At 31.9% G+C, this 17,932-nt stretch overlaps 1 protein-coding gene across 1 annotated transcript; it reads left to right on the forward strand.

Annotated features, from left to right (window-relative positions):
• The first annotated feature begins 9,395 nt into the window (after positions 1-9,395).
• LOC115991981 (inositol oxygenase 1-like) lies at positions 9,396-14,046 on the forward strand. Its single transcript, XM_031115998.1, has 11 exons — positions 9,396-9,426; positions 9,787-9,889; positions 11,725-11,806; positions 11,915-12,119; positions 12,634-12,693; positions 12,795-12,847; positions 12,982-13,104; positions 13,218-13,287; positions 13,394-13,472; positions 13,567-13,648; positions 13,732-14,046. The coding sequence occupies exons 1-11, from the start codon at positions 9,396-9,398 to the stop codon at positions 13,756-13,758; spliced, it is 915 nt and encodes a 304-aa protein (XP_030971858.1). The 3' UTR covers positions 13,759-14,046.
• Positions 14,047-17,932: the final 3,886 nt, after the last annotated feature.

Consider the following 17,932-nt stretch of genomic DNA (forward strand, 5'->3'; position numbering starts at 1 on the left):
GATTTTTTTAATTGCCATATAGTGGGTTAGAGGAATATAGCTCTAATGGTTTGAAGCTAAGGGTGCGTTTGAATCGACTTCAAACCAATTCCGGAAATCAATTTCCGGAAAATTCTGTGTTTGGCTGTCACGGAAAATATTATTTTCCGGAAATTGATTTCCTGTTGACCGAAATTTTCAGCCTTGACCACGGAAAATGATTTCTGTCTTCATTTTCACTTCAATTGACTTCCGGAAAAAGAGAGAGAGAGAAGAGAGAGCCCAGATCAGAGAGAGAGAGGGACGATCGCGCCGACGAGCGGCGCAATCGACGATCGCGCCGCTCGTCTGACGATCGAGCAACGCGATCGACGAGCGCGCTCGTCTCTCGTCGATCGACGAGCGCGATCGACGAGCGCGTTCGTCGATCGACGAGCGCGATCGACGAGCGCGTTCGTCGATCGACGAGCGCGCTCGTCCATCGCGATCGTCGATCGACGAGCGCCGCTCGTCGGACGAGCGTTTCGCCGGATTTGATGTATTTTTTGGTAAACTGATTAAACGAACCAAACACCAAAATTAATTTTCCGTAAAATGAATTTTGTGACAGCCAAACACATGAAAACGTTTTCCTTTCTGGAAAATAGCATATTTTCCGGAAAATGATTTTACGCGAACCAAACACAGCCTAAACTAGTAATTAATACCCTCAACTTTGAAATGGTTGTCAAATGTGTGATCATTCAGTTAAAATCAATTAACCATGATTAGATCTTGACAAGAAGATAACATTGACAACGATTTTAAAGTAAGAGATGTTCGTTGCAAGGTTTTATACTTAATGGACCAAAATAACAAAGAACCAAAACTTGGGGGATCAATAAGTATTTTAAATTTATTTATTTATTTATATATATATATATATATATATATATTTTTTTTTTTTTTATGAGAGACAAACTTCATTAAAAAAATAAAAAGTATTAGAACCTAATTAAAGAGTTGCTTTCATGTAATTGAATTTTAAGCTAGTGTCATTATCCCCAATTATCCTAAAACTTCCTTAATGAGAAAATGTTCTTTTGAAGTGTCATGATTGGCTGAGCCCTTCCTCAACATGGATTAAAAAGGTAAGTATAAGATACAAATTCATCTCGGATTTCAATTGTTATTTTTTTTATTTTTTTATTTTTTTGAAGCCGATTTCAATTGTAACTTAAAAGGCAATAAGATGGTATTAATATTCCTTCACATTTTCCTATCTCTTCCTTCTATAATTGCATAATAATGATGATGATGCATCATCACACCAAGAAATTCAAACATGCAACACTGAGTGAGATTCGAGTGCTAAGGATCCAAACTTGCAAGATAAATAGCTTATTAATTCCTAGAATTCTGTTAATTCTTTGGTTTCTTGAGTTCGAAATAGGAATATATGAATCACTGTTTCTTGTGAACACTGAACATTCCTCCAATATTTTCTGACTTGTGGTGGTATATATAGGTTTTTCTTGAGTGAGATTAACTGAAACTCCAGTGCCTATATCAAGTTTTGAGGGAGTTTGGTTATGGAGCTATGAGAGCTCTTCAACTTTTGATCACAACTACACTCTGTTAGCATTCAGGCAAAAAAAAAAAAAAAAAAAAAAAAATGAAAAAGAAGAAATACACTCTGTTAGCACTCGTTTCATTTGTGATAGGCCTACTTAGTCATTAAGCTTACTAACTCCTATCCTCAGTTTTTAATATTTTATTGAACAATGAACTACAGCTAGTTGTGTCTTGTCCTGTCCACAAAGAATATACCCAAACACAGAATTTGCTTTTTGTTTTTACAGTTTTTTTATCATATGATGTGAAAGTGTAGAAATTATATATATATTGTGCATTGAGAATACTATAATTCTCTCATATAAGATATACCCTTGATGTAAAAAACTTATAGGTGGGATCCATATATGAATGAAAGATCTATGTTATAATAGATTCGGTGCACTAAACAATTTCACCTGAAGCCTGAAGGAAGTATGGGATTTATAAATACAGACCTATCAAACTGGCACCTATTTTATTATAAATATATAATCTTTGGCCAACAGCTCCAGATATTTTTAAGAAAACACCAAAACTGTTATGATTCTTTTCCTTTTCTTTTCTTAACTAATAAGAGGTGAATTTACATGTATTCTTTCTTGCTTTTAATTTTTTTTATTGGATCTTTTCTAATGCTATTATAGTATTAGACATTATGGTGAGGACTAATCTGGTATATAAACTTTGGTTTTAGATAATTACCTCGTGCATACTAGGTTTATGATAAATCAAATATTTTTTAGTATTTCCATGAAATCATACAAAATTTAATTATGTGACATAAAATTATCATAATACGAAGAATAATGATAATAATGACTAGAGTTTTTAATGAGAGTTGTAGTCATTAGCTACGTGAATTGTTCTTCTTGGAATTGACCCCCCTAGATTATTTTACCTTGAAATTGAATTGTTTCATTGGTTTTTTAGGATAATGATATCTTTATCTTATTTACTTTTCCGTTGTAAGATATGTGTGATGAGTGTTTAACCTAAATTTACATAATTGACTTAAGTATCAACTTGGCAATAAAATTAGGTTAAACATTGTGTGTTTGGGGTCTAAAAACTTACTATTATCCATTCTCGCTGGCTTGGTCATGAAAACAACATGATATTATGCCTAATTTGCTGAAAGAAATAAAAATAAAGTGATATGTTAGTATAAGACACCAAACTTTTAGCATTTTTTTCTTCTTCTATTTCCATAGTATACCATTGACAACTATCTTTTTTAGCATCAATCACACAGCAATACTAACTTAACAGTTGTGAAAACAAATTTTTTATAAAGAATTGTGAATCTTATTGGTAAGAAAATCGAACATGTAGCAACTTCTAGGCCATGGGTTCCAGCTAATATGTGCAACTCTATGCCGTGGATTATTAGGAGAGGAAAGAAATGTACACTATATACTAGCAAGAAACAGCTAGCATGAAAATGACCTTACATTTACATGTGTAAAGATAGATATTATATTCACAGAGTCACAGTTTCATTCGCACCCATATATTGCCATCTCTTTGTTTCTCAAACACGCAAACATACATGCAAATGTAAGTACTTCCGCAGCAACTTTGTCTGATCTCTTTACGAACTTAAAACCATTAACCTTGAGCAGGGTATACTTAGTATTTTTTTTTTCTCCCACTGAATAACTTGGTTATAGTTAGTAAGGATCAACAACAAAAATTCCATCCTTTATTATTATTATAATTATAATTAGTGATTTATTTATTTATTAAGATGTAGAAAACTTATACTTTTTCCCATTTTACGCAGTTCAGCTTTTATATTATCCATCCATATAAGCTGGAAAAGAAATTACATTTTATTCTTTTGAATATGATCTACTAGATGTGAAGGATTAGTATAAAAGCTCAGTTAAATGTCTCTCAATTACTAATAACTAATAAGTTGCCCATACGATGCACGAATAATATATGTTGTAATGTTTTTTGTAAGATGATTTTGAAGAATGTTTTACATATATTATAGCATAATTGTTAAATAAGTTTGATAGTGTTGAGTTCATCATAAAAACAATAATTATAAATTGCATACACATTAATCATAATTATTTAGTTTAAGTAATGAACAATAAAAATATAACTTTGGAATAATACTGTAGAATAAAAATTGATATAGAATGTGACTTTCTCTTTTTCCTTAATTCTAAAACAAAATACACTTATGAATTTCCCACATTAACATCCCAAATACCCATAGTCATCACGGCCTTTAAAAAACCCTCAAGTCCACAATGTTCGACCTTAACTTTGATCAAAATCGTAATTGCAGTTGTCACTCAATATAAAATGCAAACTCCCTTCCTTGATTGTAGCCAACTCATACAGGTTAATATTAGATAGGACAACAATAATGGGGCTAGGTAGATGTCAAAGATTGAAAGTAAATAACATCGTTTTAATCTGTGTGTATTTGATATGGGATGACATGAAAGATTATGTATAGGTGTATATAAAGAAGTTTGGTAGGAATATTTTCAGGAAAAAAATTTTCCGAGATGCTACTTTCTATGTAAATATTTGGGTAAATGAATGCTTGAAATTCATATCTTCTTACATAAATTTCATAGGTTTCTTGTTATTCTAAATGAGAAATATAGGGGAATGTGAAAGCAAATATAGATTTAAAACCTAATAATTTTCAATTGTTTACAATTATATGTCCAATTTGATTGATCAATTCCCTAAAGAACAAACAATAGAAAAAGGTAAAAAGCTTCAATTTTTATTCCTCAAACTTCCTCATCAGCCAAGCAAAGAAATTTTTTTTCTATAGTGAAATCGTAATTTCCATCACAATTGAAGGTACAAAAAAACATACTTTAACCTTACGATCAAATGATAAAACTACAAACAAATATATATCTGAAAAATCAAACAATTTAAATATATGAGTAACAAAACTTAGCTAGCAATGAAACAACAAAACTTCAACAAAAAAAAAAAAAAATATATATATATATATATATATATATAAAACAAATATATACACACACATATATGTCTAGAAAATCAAAGAATTTGAATTATATGAACAAAAAAAGATAACCTAGCATGAATGATTTTAACGCTGGTTTTCATCTCCTATTCCACTAAGCCATAGACACCATTTTTTTTTTTTTTTTCTCTCAAGTTACTAAGAAAGTAGTTGAAGGAAAAAATTGGGGCTTCTAATCTGTAAAGAAGTTTGTCCTCATGTCCAACATTTGAAATTAGTGATTTTTATTTTTATTTTTTGGTTTTTTATTAGACATTCAAAAAAATATAAGAAGCAAAAATGAACCCTTTAGTATAGAGACAGTAAGAATTGAGACGGGCACTATTGCACAAATGAAACCAAAGACACACACTTGAACAACAATAATATAATATTTATGTAATTCTAGTTTCCAAAAATGCTTCTCACAATTTGGCATACCATCAGATTAAATACATTAAAATTAAAGTGAGAATAGGCACGATTGAAGCACTTATAGCATCCAAGGAGAGAAGAAATTATCGAAGCAAGACCAAAAGGGTTGACACACATATTTAGCATGGTAGGAATGATCCACAGCATTGTACTTGTACTGTACTAGTGAAGAGCCACTATTAAGGCTAAACATGAACAACAGATTTCAGATTAATTGATGTATTTAGTAGAAGCATTTGGATGAGGATGATACCAAATATGATAAAGCAAATCCAAACATAAGAAACAAAGGTCCAAATCATGCATGGAACGTATATAAAGAAACATGAGGAGATTCGAGAACATTGGAAAAAGTGGCAAAAATGGAAAAAGAAAGAGTAACTTGAACAAAACCTCTTGCATGACCAAACGTAAGGAAAAGAGAAGAGACATAAGTACCAGAATAGCAAGAGTTGAGAATAGCAAGAGGTGAAAGCTTAATGTTAGGATTAGTGATAAACTTTGGGATTACTATGATTTATTGGATAATAGTAAAGATTTTACTATGAACTATTGGGTAGAAGTTTAGAAGTTAAAAAACTTTAATGAAAAGAAGGTAAAGATGCTAAGTGTTTGTGGGATGTGGAGGATAATGGCTGGGGTTCGAGTTTCTAGAAAAAAGTTTTACACACATATACACTTATATTATGGTAGAGTTGAATTTCTATCTTGTAAAAAAAAAAAAAAAAAGCATTGGGATCAAAATAGAAATTTTCACCATACCCTATAGATGGTTTTTCCAACTCCAAATCCCACTATTCTCTTTCTCTCACTACAAATGTGATATGACTTTCGGGTGGAAAACTTTTGTGACATTAACAACTTTGACAGCAACGTACGTGCTTTTCCCTAAGTGATTTTGATGTTTCATGATATAGGGAAAGACTTGTGAACAAAGTTGAGCTTAAATGTTAAAATTTCCACTAATAAAATGAGAGATTTTGATCGGGTGAAGTGAAAGCTAGTAGCTTAGTGAGTAAATTACATTACAATCATCTTAATTTCTTGATATGTTTCATGATATTGAGAAACACTTCATCCTTGTTTGAGATATTACAACTTCTCTTACAGCAATGAGGAGACAAATAGTCAAATACTTCATCCCTGTTAATTGATACTCTTCTTTCGGCTTATGGTTATGGGTGGAGATAGTTATTGCACTTGTAACTTTCAATTGGCAAAATATATATTTTTTTTTTATTGTCAGCAGTTTTTTTTTTTTTTTAAAGAAAAAAGAAATTACTAAATTTATTACAAAATATGTTTACATCATACATGATAATAATGAATGTGATTGGTAAATTAAACAACCTAATTAATGAATATTTAAATTAATTTATTGTTATTGATGGCACATCAGTTTGTATATAAATCTTAAATAATAAAATTTGTAACATTTTTTTTAATTGAAATTTGTAACATCCTAAATATCACTCTTAGTTTTTTAGCTTCATTTTTCACTTTTCAATGGTGTCACATTCCAAAGTTTTGACAACTATATTCAGATTTAAAAACAATAAATTTAGATACTATATACATTGTTTAAATTTGAGATTCCTCCTAAATCTTTCCTAGTTATAAAACTTAAAAATCTCAATCACTAGTATTATAAAAATATTAACTTATTTCTTCTGTTAATATAGGTTGGAGTTTTGTTGTTAATCCACCCAACAAGTGATGTAATTTTGAAAAAAAAAAAAAGGGGGAAAAATATACAATGTTATTTTTTTTAAGTGAGTTAATGAAGTAAATATGATGAATCATAATCGAGAACGGAGATTGATGCTTGCATTATAATAATCAAGTGAGATCAAATGAACAATTAATTGATTTGGAAATGATTCCAACTTAAAAAATGTGAAATGTATTCGAAGCAAAACATTACACTTGTTTGGTGAAAAAAAAAAGGAAAAAGTTATGAAAATATCAATAAATTAAGCGACACAAAATTTTGTCTTGTTTTTTTCATCATCTTGTTGAAAAAGTTGTGGAAAAAAATTATGACAAAAATTATGTACATTAACTTTATGGATATATTATTATTAGTCATGGACTTCGAATGATGTTTATAATTCATAGACTTTTTCTAGTCGAATATATTCTTAATTTCAACAAATAATAATAATAACGCCCTTTTTTTTATAAGATTAATAACAAAGGCTTAGTTGAATAAATTCTTCACCAAAGAAATTAAAAGTCTATTTGATTTTCTTGCAGGCTTTAACTTTTTAATTTCTTTTGTTTGTTTGGTAATTAGAAGTGGGTAAAAGTATTAAACTTATCTTATCAAGCTAAGTTTTTCAAACTTGTTCCTTTCTGTTAATGGACAAACTCATATTCAAAGTTCAAACTCCTTCATTTTTAATGTCACACTTCTTAGAGAAACCTATCACATTGTCAATCCTCATCTCTTATGGTGCTTCAATTTATGTCATTCTTGACCATTTTCTATATAGGACAATCAAATTGGCCTTGAAAATTGAGGGGGTGTTAGTTACATGTGTTTGAAAATGTGTAAAAATACGTGTAATGTTATTTAAAAACTGAAAATATGTGTTTAATCAAGTCTACCAAACAACCCCTGAATTTTTTTTTTTTTTTTTTTTTCAATGCTTTGAAAGTCTTGAACATACCCAAATCTCTTGCCTTTGGTCTCCATATATAATAAATCTTGTAGAAGTCGGTTTTTGAATTTTCACACCTAATTAAATATCAAAATTAATTTTAGAAAAATAATATGTTTACAACTTTTTTACAACAAATCATAAGTGGCAAGTTGTTACTAATTGTTATTGTTAGGGCAAAAAAGTAATCTTAGCTTTAGTTTGAAATTTGAACCAATAATAAATAACCACTTATGATTTGTTTTAAAAATATCGTAGACGGAGCATCCCTCTTAATTTTATTACAATAAAGTACATTTGACCTAAACACGTGTAGATTCTGCCACACGTGTCAACACTTAACATAGGTGCTGTGGCAAGATCATGACACGTGGCACGCTCATGCCCGTATCAGTGGTTGACTAAAACAAAGTGGCTTGGCGGTAGGAAAAAAACAAAGCAGTGGAAAATGAAAATAACAAGTGTCAGATAGATTATCAAAATAAAAATAAGTGGTCCGGTAAAGTTTTGAAGAGGTGAATAAGAGACCCCAAAATCAATTTCTATTTATACCAAAAATCAATTAATATTTTGATTTAATAATAAAAAAAATTATTATTAAGAGCAGATCCATAAGCTGAAATACTCTCTTAAAAGAACAAAAAATGCCTGATAGATTATTAAAAAAAAAAAAAAGTTCCTGATAAAAACAAGAAATGTAGGTAACCGTCTTGACTAGATGACACGTCAGGTGGGGAACCTACAAAAATAGTTAATAGTATGAGATTGTGATGTCCAACTCTAAGCTGACTCAGAAATGACGAAAAGATTGCTCAAATGGGCCCCTTAAAGATTATAATTATCAAAGAAACAAAAACGATTAGCTAACTAATGAGACACTTGCATGAAAAATATCTTTGAGTAGTACTACCGAGTACCGACACAACAGTAGTTCAATGAAAAACTATAGCTTACAATTTACTGTAAAATTATTATAAAAATGTTATAATTATAAAATTTATTTAAAATCTCTTAATTATACTTACACTTAGAGTATTTACATCAGATAATACAAAAAAAAAAAAAAGGCTTGATTTTACAAGTTTATGTTCCAAAATTACTTATATCAATCAAATCAAAGGTAAGTAAAATTTGTAAAATTATTACAATATCGTTTAAATTTATATTGATATTATTTATTTTGTATTTATTATATAAAATAAATAAAAAATATTTGAATAAAATAGATTGTAATAGATAATATAGTTTTGGAAAAATAATTGTTAAAAGTATAAATAAAATAAGCTTTTATACTAAAATAAATATAGAGAAATTTTCAATCAAATTTACACACCCACAATATCTCCTATTATTTTTATTTTTTGTTTATAGGAAATTATCTCCCTTTGTGTCCGTCCGTTGCCAACTTGAATGGGAGTTCCTTCTGTTTCCAACTTTGTCTAACTTTCTTATTTAACTTTGTTGTAAGATAAACGTTTATCAATATCATAAATTATCTAATATATATTGGAATTAATAAATAAAAAAAAGAAAAAAAAAAAAGAAAGGAATTTAAATTTTCAGGTAAGGACTCGGGACATTCCAATTCTCAGGGAAGGACTCTCCGGCCAATTATAAATACCAACCACTTATCACACCCACAATGCCACCAAAACTCATATTCTTAAAACTTATCTCTTAGATTTCTCTCATTTTTGCTTTATTTTTGAGTCAGGATGACTATTCTCATTGAGCAGCCTGAATTTGGTAATTTTTTTCTTACTGTTTTTTTTTTTCACTGCTTCTTGTTTATAATCTCACTGTTCATCCTTTTTTATTTTTAAATATTTAAATTCTGAGTTTAGTTTACTTTTCTAAATAGGCTTTGAAAATTTTCTTCCTTTGTAGTTCTTTTAATTTTTTTTTAATAAATCCTACACAGCATTCTTTATTTTTGTTGAAAAGAATTCTTTATTTTACTTGGTATTTTAGTTAAAATTTTGATATCTGGATATGCCATGATTTTATGATTTTTATCAAAATAAAATTGACTGGTTATGTTTAAATAGAAAACCCATATATAATTTCCACACACTGTTTAAAATTGACTTTGGTTAAATCACACAGGAGTTGAAGCTGAGGAAACGAAGGTCCCTGTTGATGAAAAAGAATTGGTGTTGGATGGTGGATTTGTTGTTCCACAGATCAATTCATTTGGCCACACCTTTAGGTTTGCTCCTTTTTCATTAATTTTATTTTTTTTTAAACCCCACAAAACAAAAAACTGGAACTGCAATTTTCTAGCCTATTGAGCCCCGAGATCTATAATATATATATATATATATATATATTTTTTTTTTATATAATCACTGAAAATAAAAGTGTTCTATAAATTATCTGTAATCTGCAATTCTGCATGTAGATCATGTTTATGAGCAAAACTATCTAAATATTGTGTTGGACATAGGTTTGTGAGAATACGTATCTTGGCTCTTGGTCTAAGGTCAAAAGCAGTGGTTGTTCTTATCTAATCATTCAGCACAGAACTTTGATACGGGCTTAAATGATAGGCTTCACTATTGAACACAAAAAGGCCGAGCAGCACTTTTATCTTCTGTTTGAAAGCCAAGCCAATAAATTATTAGGGGCTTGAGATTTAAAAAAAAAAAAAATTTGGATAAGGGTATGGGACTTTGGACTTGGTGTGGGCTCTAAATATATAAGGGAGATTCATATTTTCCGGCAAATATAATAAGCTCATTTACTTTTCTCCTGGTCATAGGTTTCTCGTGATCTCTATTCACTTATTTTGTTATTTTGACAGTTTGAAATTTCCAAAACATGATATTCAAATCTTGATTGAGAGATTGGCAGTGATATTTCCTTTTGTGTTTTTTTGACAATAAAATAGCAGGAATGATCAGTGAGTTAGATTAAGATACATGATCCGAAGACTTAAACAAAAATGTAGATCATGTAGGGAGTGATCAGCAGTTGTTATTATTATTTTTTTTTTTTTTCAGTTATTATTATGATTGTTCTTCTTGATCTTGTCTCTCTCTTCTTCTTTTTTGTGTGTAAATTGTTGAAATTTATGATGTTGTCAAAAGTTATGGTAATTGTTACGATCCAAATCTGGGCCTGTATTTGTTCTCTGATTTGGTCCATAAGGCCTTTTGAGATGGTATTACTGTATAAGACCAGTTTCAAGCCTGAGGCCCTGGCCATTAAGCTTTAAACCTATCCTGCTAAGCCTTGGACTCTAGTGTCATGCTTATCCTCTGTTACTTCAACAACAACAACAACCAAAAAAAAAAAAAAAAAATTTAAATTTAAATTTTTATTAAAAAAGAAATCGTTCACTTTTTTTGCCCTTTTGGAAAAATTTTGTATCGATTTCTGTTGAAGAACTCGATAACTTTTTTCTCTCATAATAGTTCAAAAACTACTAGATACTTTTATAACTTACCAGAAAAATTTTTAAAAATAAAAATAAGATACCTTGAGTTCATAATTTTGATGCATCCTCATTTATTGTAACAATACTATGGGAACACACCGAATTACTTGTGTAATCACTAGATATATAATCCAAATTTAAAAAATAGTGAGCCTATATAATCACTAGTGGAAAGTGTCCATTACTTAAATCAGCTAGTTATGAATTTGTCACTAAATTTATTGAATTTATTAGCCAAAGAGGTCATAATTTCCTAATTATATAAAATGAAAAACCATAGTGAATTATTTTTCGTGGCCTAATTTCAATCCTTGTCACTTCCATCCTAGAAGTAGGACAAAGCCCAATTAACGTCAGCTGTCATAACATGATTCACATCAGGCTTTAGATCTAGGCAATAGTGCTGCTCATGTGCATGTCATGTCATGTGATCATTTTTTTTTTTGACTGAACAAGGTAATTTTTTTTTTTAATGAAATTGAGTGAAAGAGTTATATAATTATAATCACCCTTTTGCCTATTAACAGTAGTCTTTATCTTAGAAATTTCACTATTTTTGGTTAATGATTAATGTAGTTCTAATCTTGTGCACAAATGCAATATAGGGACTATGATGCTGAAAGTGAGAGACGGCAGGGCGTGGAGAACTTCTACCATACCAATCACATTCACCAGACTTATGACTTTGTATGCAACTTACCCTTGCATTACATTTACTTCATACCCATGTCACAACTTTCTTAGGAATTGAAATTTGTATAAACGTTGTGTTTATAAGTAATCATGTAACTACAGGTTAAGAAGATGAGAGAACAGTATGGAAAATTGGACAGGGTGGAGATGAGCATATGGGAATGTTGTGAACTTCTTAATGAAGTTGTTGACGAGAGTGACCCGGACTTGGACGAGCCCCAAATTGAGCATTTGTTGCAAACCGCTGAAGCCATTAGAAGGGACTATCCTGATGAAGATTGGCTACACCTCACTGGCCTTATCCATGGTATTTATCCTGCTATGATTAGACATTTCGGTTTGTGTTACGTTTATAGCTAGGACCACATATGATACATCGTTATTTATCCTCAAAATAAATAAATAATTAAATATTCAAATCACCAAAAAAAAAAAAAAAAATGCTAGAAATAAATATTACCATGGTAGGCGCAGTGCAGTTTTTGGTAAGCAACTATAATACCCTTGGTAAAAATGTTTCCTTTTTTAATGAAGCAAGACAGACTTATTCATGACCAGGACTGACTTGAAATTTATTCATCTACTTAAGCTAAGACTTTGGAATGCCTTTGGCTTGGGGTTCTTGGGCAACTTTCATATGCAATAGATAACCATTGTTTAGATTTCACACTATGAATGGTGGAAATGAATATATGTGGCCAATTCTATTGAGCATCCATAGCTGCCTCAAGAATTCTGGAACTAAGGCTTGGTTGTTATTGCTGTTATTTAGAGTGAATAATAGGAGCTATCATCTAATTTGGTTCCTGCTTGTGTTCTAGATCTTGGAAAGGTGCTTCTTCTTCCTAGCTTTGGGGAACTTCCACAATGGGCTGTTGTTGGTGAGTATTGCGTTTGACTATAGGAATATATGATACTAAGAAAATAGAATACCATTCCAATTTGCCAATCTTAGTTACACAATCTCAAATCCGTTATGCAGGGGACACATTCCCAGTCGGCTGTGCTTATGATGAATCAATTGTCCATCACAAGGTAGCTTTTTCCACAAATTTTACCCTTCAAGAGATACATGGTTACAAAGCTTTTGACTAAAAATTTACGAAACATTCTAGTCTTTGGTGGATCAAAGTTCAAACATCTGACCTAATGTTACATTCTGACCACAGTATTTCAAGGAAAATCCAGACCACTACAATCCTGCTTACAATACTAAATATGGAGTTTACTCTGAGGGATGTGGACTCAACAATGTAATGATGTCATGGGGACACGATGACTACATGTATTTGGTACATCTTTGAACTCTAAAAAATTAGTTTAAATTTCATTATATACATGAAAATCAATGTATTATTCATAAACTAGAATGAAAGAATCTGTAACTTTGGTATGTCATTGTCAGGTGGCCAAGGAAAATAAGACCACTCTACCTTCAGCAGGTCTTTTCGTCATCAGATACCACTCATTCTATGGTAAGTAGGAAATATGGACAAATGCTATAAGTATAAGCTCCCCATTTACATGAAATATGCCCTATTTTCTTATTAAATGATCTAATGGAAATATTTGATATTGCAGCCTTACATAGATCGGGGGCATATAAGCACTTAATGAATGAGGAGGATGTTGAGAATCTGAAATGGCTTCAAATATTCAAGTAAGACTCTATTTGGATGATGAATGATTGTCACTTTCTCCTTAAATTATAAATACTAAATGTCAATTTCTCTTTTCTTGTTCTTTTAATGTAGCAAATATGACCTCTATAGCAAGAGCAAAGTTCGAATTGATGTTGAGAAGGTCAAGCCATACTATATCTCTCTGATTGAAAAGGTGAGTATTATTTGAAGATTACAAGTTTCTTTATCAGCTCAATTACTGGTTTCTTATTTGTTCTATGGGTTAACTTGTTACAGTACTTCCCTGTGAAGCTAAAATGGTGAAAAGTTGAGAGCTTTGAAGTTTGATGAGTCGATGCATGACAGTGATTTGCTTCTAGCTAGCGATTGAAGAAGAGATGATCTTACTTTTTGAGATGATGTATATTTCCTATGTTTGGTAATTAATATGTTGTATTAATAAAAGGCAATAGTTGTGCTCTGTGCAGTTCTACTTTTTTACCTTATAATAATCTTTTTTTGATAATATTGTGCAGTTCTACTTTTATTGCCCTTTAATAATCTCTGTTGACAATATTGTATTAATAAATGCGCATAAAAATTTTCTTGTCTGGATCAAAAATGTCTGGGATATTGATGTGAAATGTGTTCCCATGCTTAAGCTATACAACAAGCTAAAAGCTCTTAAAGGGACTTTAAAGGAGAAAATTGATATCTGATGACGAAAGCTCTTGTCTGGATCGTCTGCACTTGTGTTAGTCCCTTGTCCAAGTTGAGGAAAGTTTCTATAAGCATAGTCGAATGTCTACTTGACAGTAATTAATGGCAACAATATTACTGATCTTGAATTTTTGCTAAGTATGATTTTAGCATCAAACATCAAGCTTAATGAGAAGGGAATAGTTCATGAGTTTCCAATCCAAATAATAGAGGAGTTGAAATTTTCCGTTCTACCCTTCAATATATAAGAAATGCTATTTTTTGTATGGATGATGCTAAAGCGTGTAGTCCAGCTGAAGTCGTAGCACAGTTTTTCAAAATGGCTTTGTCTAATATTCATGAGGATGTCTATAATTAAAGATATACAGTCATTTTGTAAATCTAGCAAGTTCATGGGGGGAAGTCAATGCTATTGTTGTGGCCTTGATCCCTATCCTTCCAAAATATCTGAGTTCACTCTTATATGTCACTGTAAATTCAGTAATATCATTTATAAGTGCATTACTACTATCTCAGCCATCAAATTGAAACCTTCTTTGAATGAAGTGATTGGCAAATATCAGCCTGCCTTTATCCGGGAAGAAACATAACAGAAAAAAGTGTTACTAATGCAGGAAATAGTGAAGAACTATCATAAGAATAGACGCAGCCTAGGTGTACCTTGAAAATTGATATAATGAAAGCATGCGATTCTGCTGAATTGCACTTTATACTTCACTGCTTGTTAACTATTGGTGTTCCCACAAATTTGCTAATATCTAGTCTGTAGTAGAGGTGAAAAAGGCCTTAGAAGATTTTATAAGTCTTTTGGCTTATAAGCCAATGCTTCCATGTTCCAAGAGTGAGTTGTTTAGCAATAGATTCTTGACATGCTCCAAATTTCCAGTTAGCTAGCTTAGAGTGCCTCTCATATCTAGCAAGCTCATTGAAAAAGAATGTAGTCCTCTTATAAATAAGAATATTGCAATAGTAAATTCATGGTCTTCTAAGTCTCTGCCCTATGCTGGAAGGTTGCAATTGATTAAGTAAATCTTTTTTAGCCTTTTAAGTGTACTAAACCATAATCTTCATCCTTCCAAAAATGGTTGTTAAGATTGCGGAACAAAAGCTCAGGGGAGTTTTTGTGGAATGGATTTGACCATTCAGCATTTGGGGCAAATTAAATGGGATCTAATATGAAAACCAAAATATAAGGGTGGTTTAAGAGAAGATTAACAGATATGGAATCTACAACAAAGTCAACATCAGCAGATTTGGAAAGGTACTGTATGGAAGCTACTGTAGAATCTGCTCCAACAAATTTGGAAAGCTTCTAAATCAACTCCTTCATAATTCTCTGCATCATATCTTCCACAATTCCAGCCTCTGACAACGGAATATAACAGCTACTGTGTATTAAATTCTCACTGATTCAGCATGTATTTCACCCACTGATTCAACATGTATTTCACCTATATACGTAAATACAAAATCTCTCTCTAACTCATCTTGAGATTGAGTTTCTCAATTTGTCTTTATGGTATCAGAGCTAAAGGTGAGATAGAGAGATTTTCTTTTCTTTGCTTTGTTCACAGCTATAACATGTCTTCCACCACAAACTCCTCTTTGTCTTCAACCTAATCTGAAGAATACCCTTACCATGTGACACAGAATGTTGCTAATTTTGTGTCACTCAAACTTTCATCCACAAACTTTCTTCTTTGGAAGTCACAGATGTTAAACATCCTTGAAAGCTATGATCTTCAGAGCTTCATCACAGGTGAGGCAAAGCAACCACCGCAGTTTGTTACTATTGAGGAATCTGACTCACAGTCAAAGATTCTCAATCCCAGTTTTATAAAATGGCGAAAGATTGATCGCCTAGTAAAGGGATGGCTAACAGCCACCCTCTCAAAAGAAGTACTTGGCATTGTAGTAGGTCTCGATACTGCTGTCGAGGTCTGGAATGCATTAGTCCATATATTAATTGGTAGAATATCTACGTAGATTTAAGGCTGTTTGTGACAACCTTGCTACCATAGGAAAACCTGTACCAGACCATAAGAAGTCATGGTGGCTCCTTAATGGTCTTGGTAAAGGTTACGAGATGTTCACCACCACGATGCTTCAGCCACCAATCCCACCTTACACAGAGATTGTTACTCTATTGGAGAGTCACTCCGAGAGGCATCAGCTGGACACAACCTACACTTCAGATGGCCTTCTATGGCCAACGTACAAACAAAAACAAAAACAATGAGGCGCGCAGGGTGGAGGGGAACTCCTTCAGTTCCAAAGGACGTGTTTTTTCTGAAGGACACTCATCTCATTCAAGGAAACCAAATCAATGAGATGCACAAGTTCAAAGTGCAAATAATCCTTTTAGATCCAACAATAAGGATGAAGTTCCTATATGTCAAATATGCAACAAATGAAATCACACAACCCTTAAATGCTTCAATCGTTTCAATCATTCCTTCACACCAAAAAACATACCACAAGCACTCGTTGCCATTACCATTGCTGACAGCCAAGACTCTGAGTGGTTCTCGAACACCAGTGCTACTAATCACATCACAAGAAACTCAAGTAATCTCCATTCTTTGTCACCTTATACTGGTTTAGAAGGAGTAATGGTTGGAAATGGAGATGTCTTACAGATCACTCATATTGGACAGGCAAACATTGAGTCTGGTAAAAATTCTCTACAACTCAATGATGTGCTATTAGTTCCTGATATAAAGAAGATTTAATATCCGTAAGTAAACTTAGATCTGACCTTCCACTTAAATTTGAATTTGATGGAGATGGTTTTGTGATCAAGGACAGGTTAACCAATAGAATAGTAGCAAGGGGAACCAAGAAGGATGGGTTGTATGCACTTGCTGGAGATTCAAAGGATGGTTTCAATACTGCAAAATTCTTTTCTTCTCGATTCAGACGTGTTGACAATGAATGTTGGCATCAACACTTGGGTCATCCTCATCAAAGGGTTGTAGATCATCTTCGTATGAAGAAATTTATCTCTCTTGATCTTAAAAATAAGTTCTCTACCATATGTACTAGTTGTCAAATGGGAAAGTCATGTAGACTTCCTTTCTTATCTGTTGAACATGACATAAAAACCCCATTCCATAAGATTCATTGTGATCTATGGGGACTAGCCCTAGTGAGGTCTCGAGAACAATTTCGATTTTGTGCAATTTTCATTGATGACTATAGACATTTCACTTGGTTCTATCCTATGCGCAAGAAATCTAATTTAACTAATTGCTTTGATCATTTTCATAAGTATATAAGTTGTCATTTCAATGCCAATATTCATATTTTCCAAAGTGATGAGGGAGGAGAATTTGCAAGCGGAGAGTTTAGTAGAAAATTAGCTACTCTTGGTATTCATCATCAATTTGCTTGTCCAAAAACACCTGAGCAAAATGGTATTGCTGAATGTAAGCAACAAAACATCATAGAATTAAGCCTCACAATGATGTTCCATGCACACTTACCACCAGGTTTTGGATTGAGTGTTTTTCCACTGCAGTATACTTGATCAATCATCTACCTTCACCAACACTTGGTATGGACTCTCCTTTCTCAAAGCCTTATGGAAAATAGCCTGACTATTCATCACTTCATGTGTTAGGTTGTAAATGCTTCCCATATCTTGGAGATTATAGGAGCAACAAATTGGAACCCAAGTCTCTCCCTTGTGTATTCATTGGATGTAACACCAAGCACAAAGGATACAAATGCTTTTATCCACCCACTGGCTGAATTTACATCTCTCGCCATGTTGTGT

Source organism: Quercus lobata, chromosome 5, assembly GCF_001633185.2.
Source record: "Quercus lobata isolate SW786 chromosome 5, ValleyOak3.0 Primary Assembly, whole genome shotgun sequence".
In the NCBI taxonomy this organism is placed as follows: domain Eukaryota; kingdom Viridiplantae; phylum Streptophyta; class Magnoliopsida; order Fagales; family Fagaceae; genus Quercus; species Quercus lobata.

Excerpts from the sequence above, each read along its gene's own strand:
- LOC115991981 (XM_031115998.1), top strand. The coding sequence starts at position 9,396 with ATGACTATTCTCATTGAGCAGCCTGAATTTG. Across the intron at positions 12,120-12,633 it reads CCTCACTGGCCTTATCCATG|ATCTTGGAAAGGTGCTTCTT; the intron begins GTATTTATCCTG and ends CTTGTGTTCTAG. Across the intron at positions 13,105-13,217 it reads ACGATGACTACATGTATTTG|GTGGCCAAGGAAAATAAGAC; the intron begins GTACATCTTTGA and ends TGTCATTGTCAG.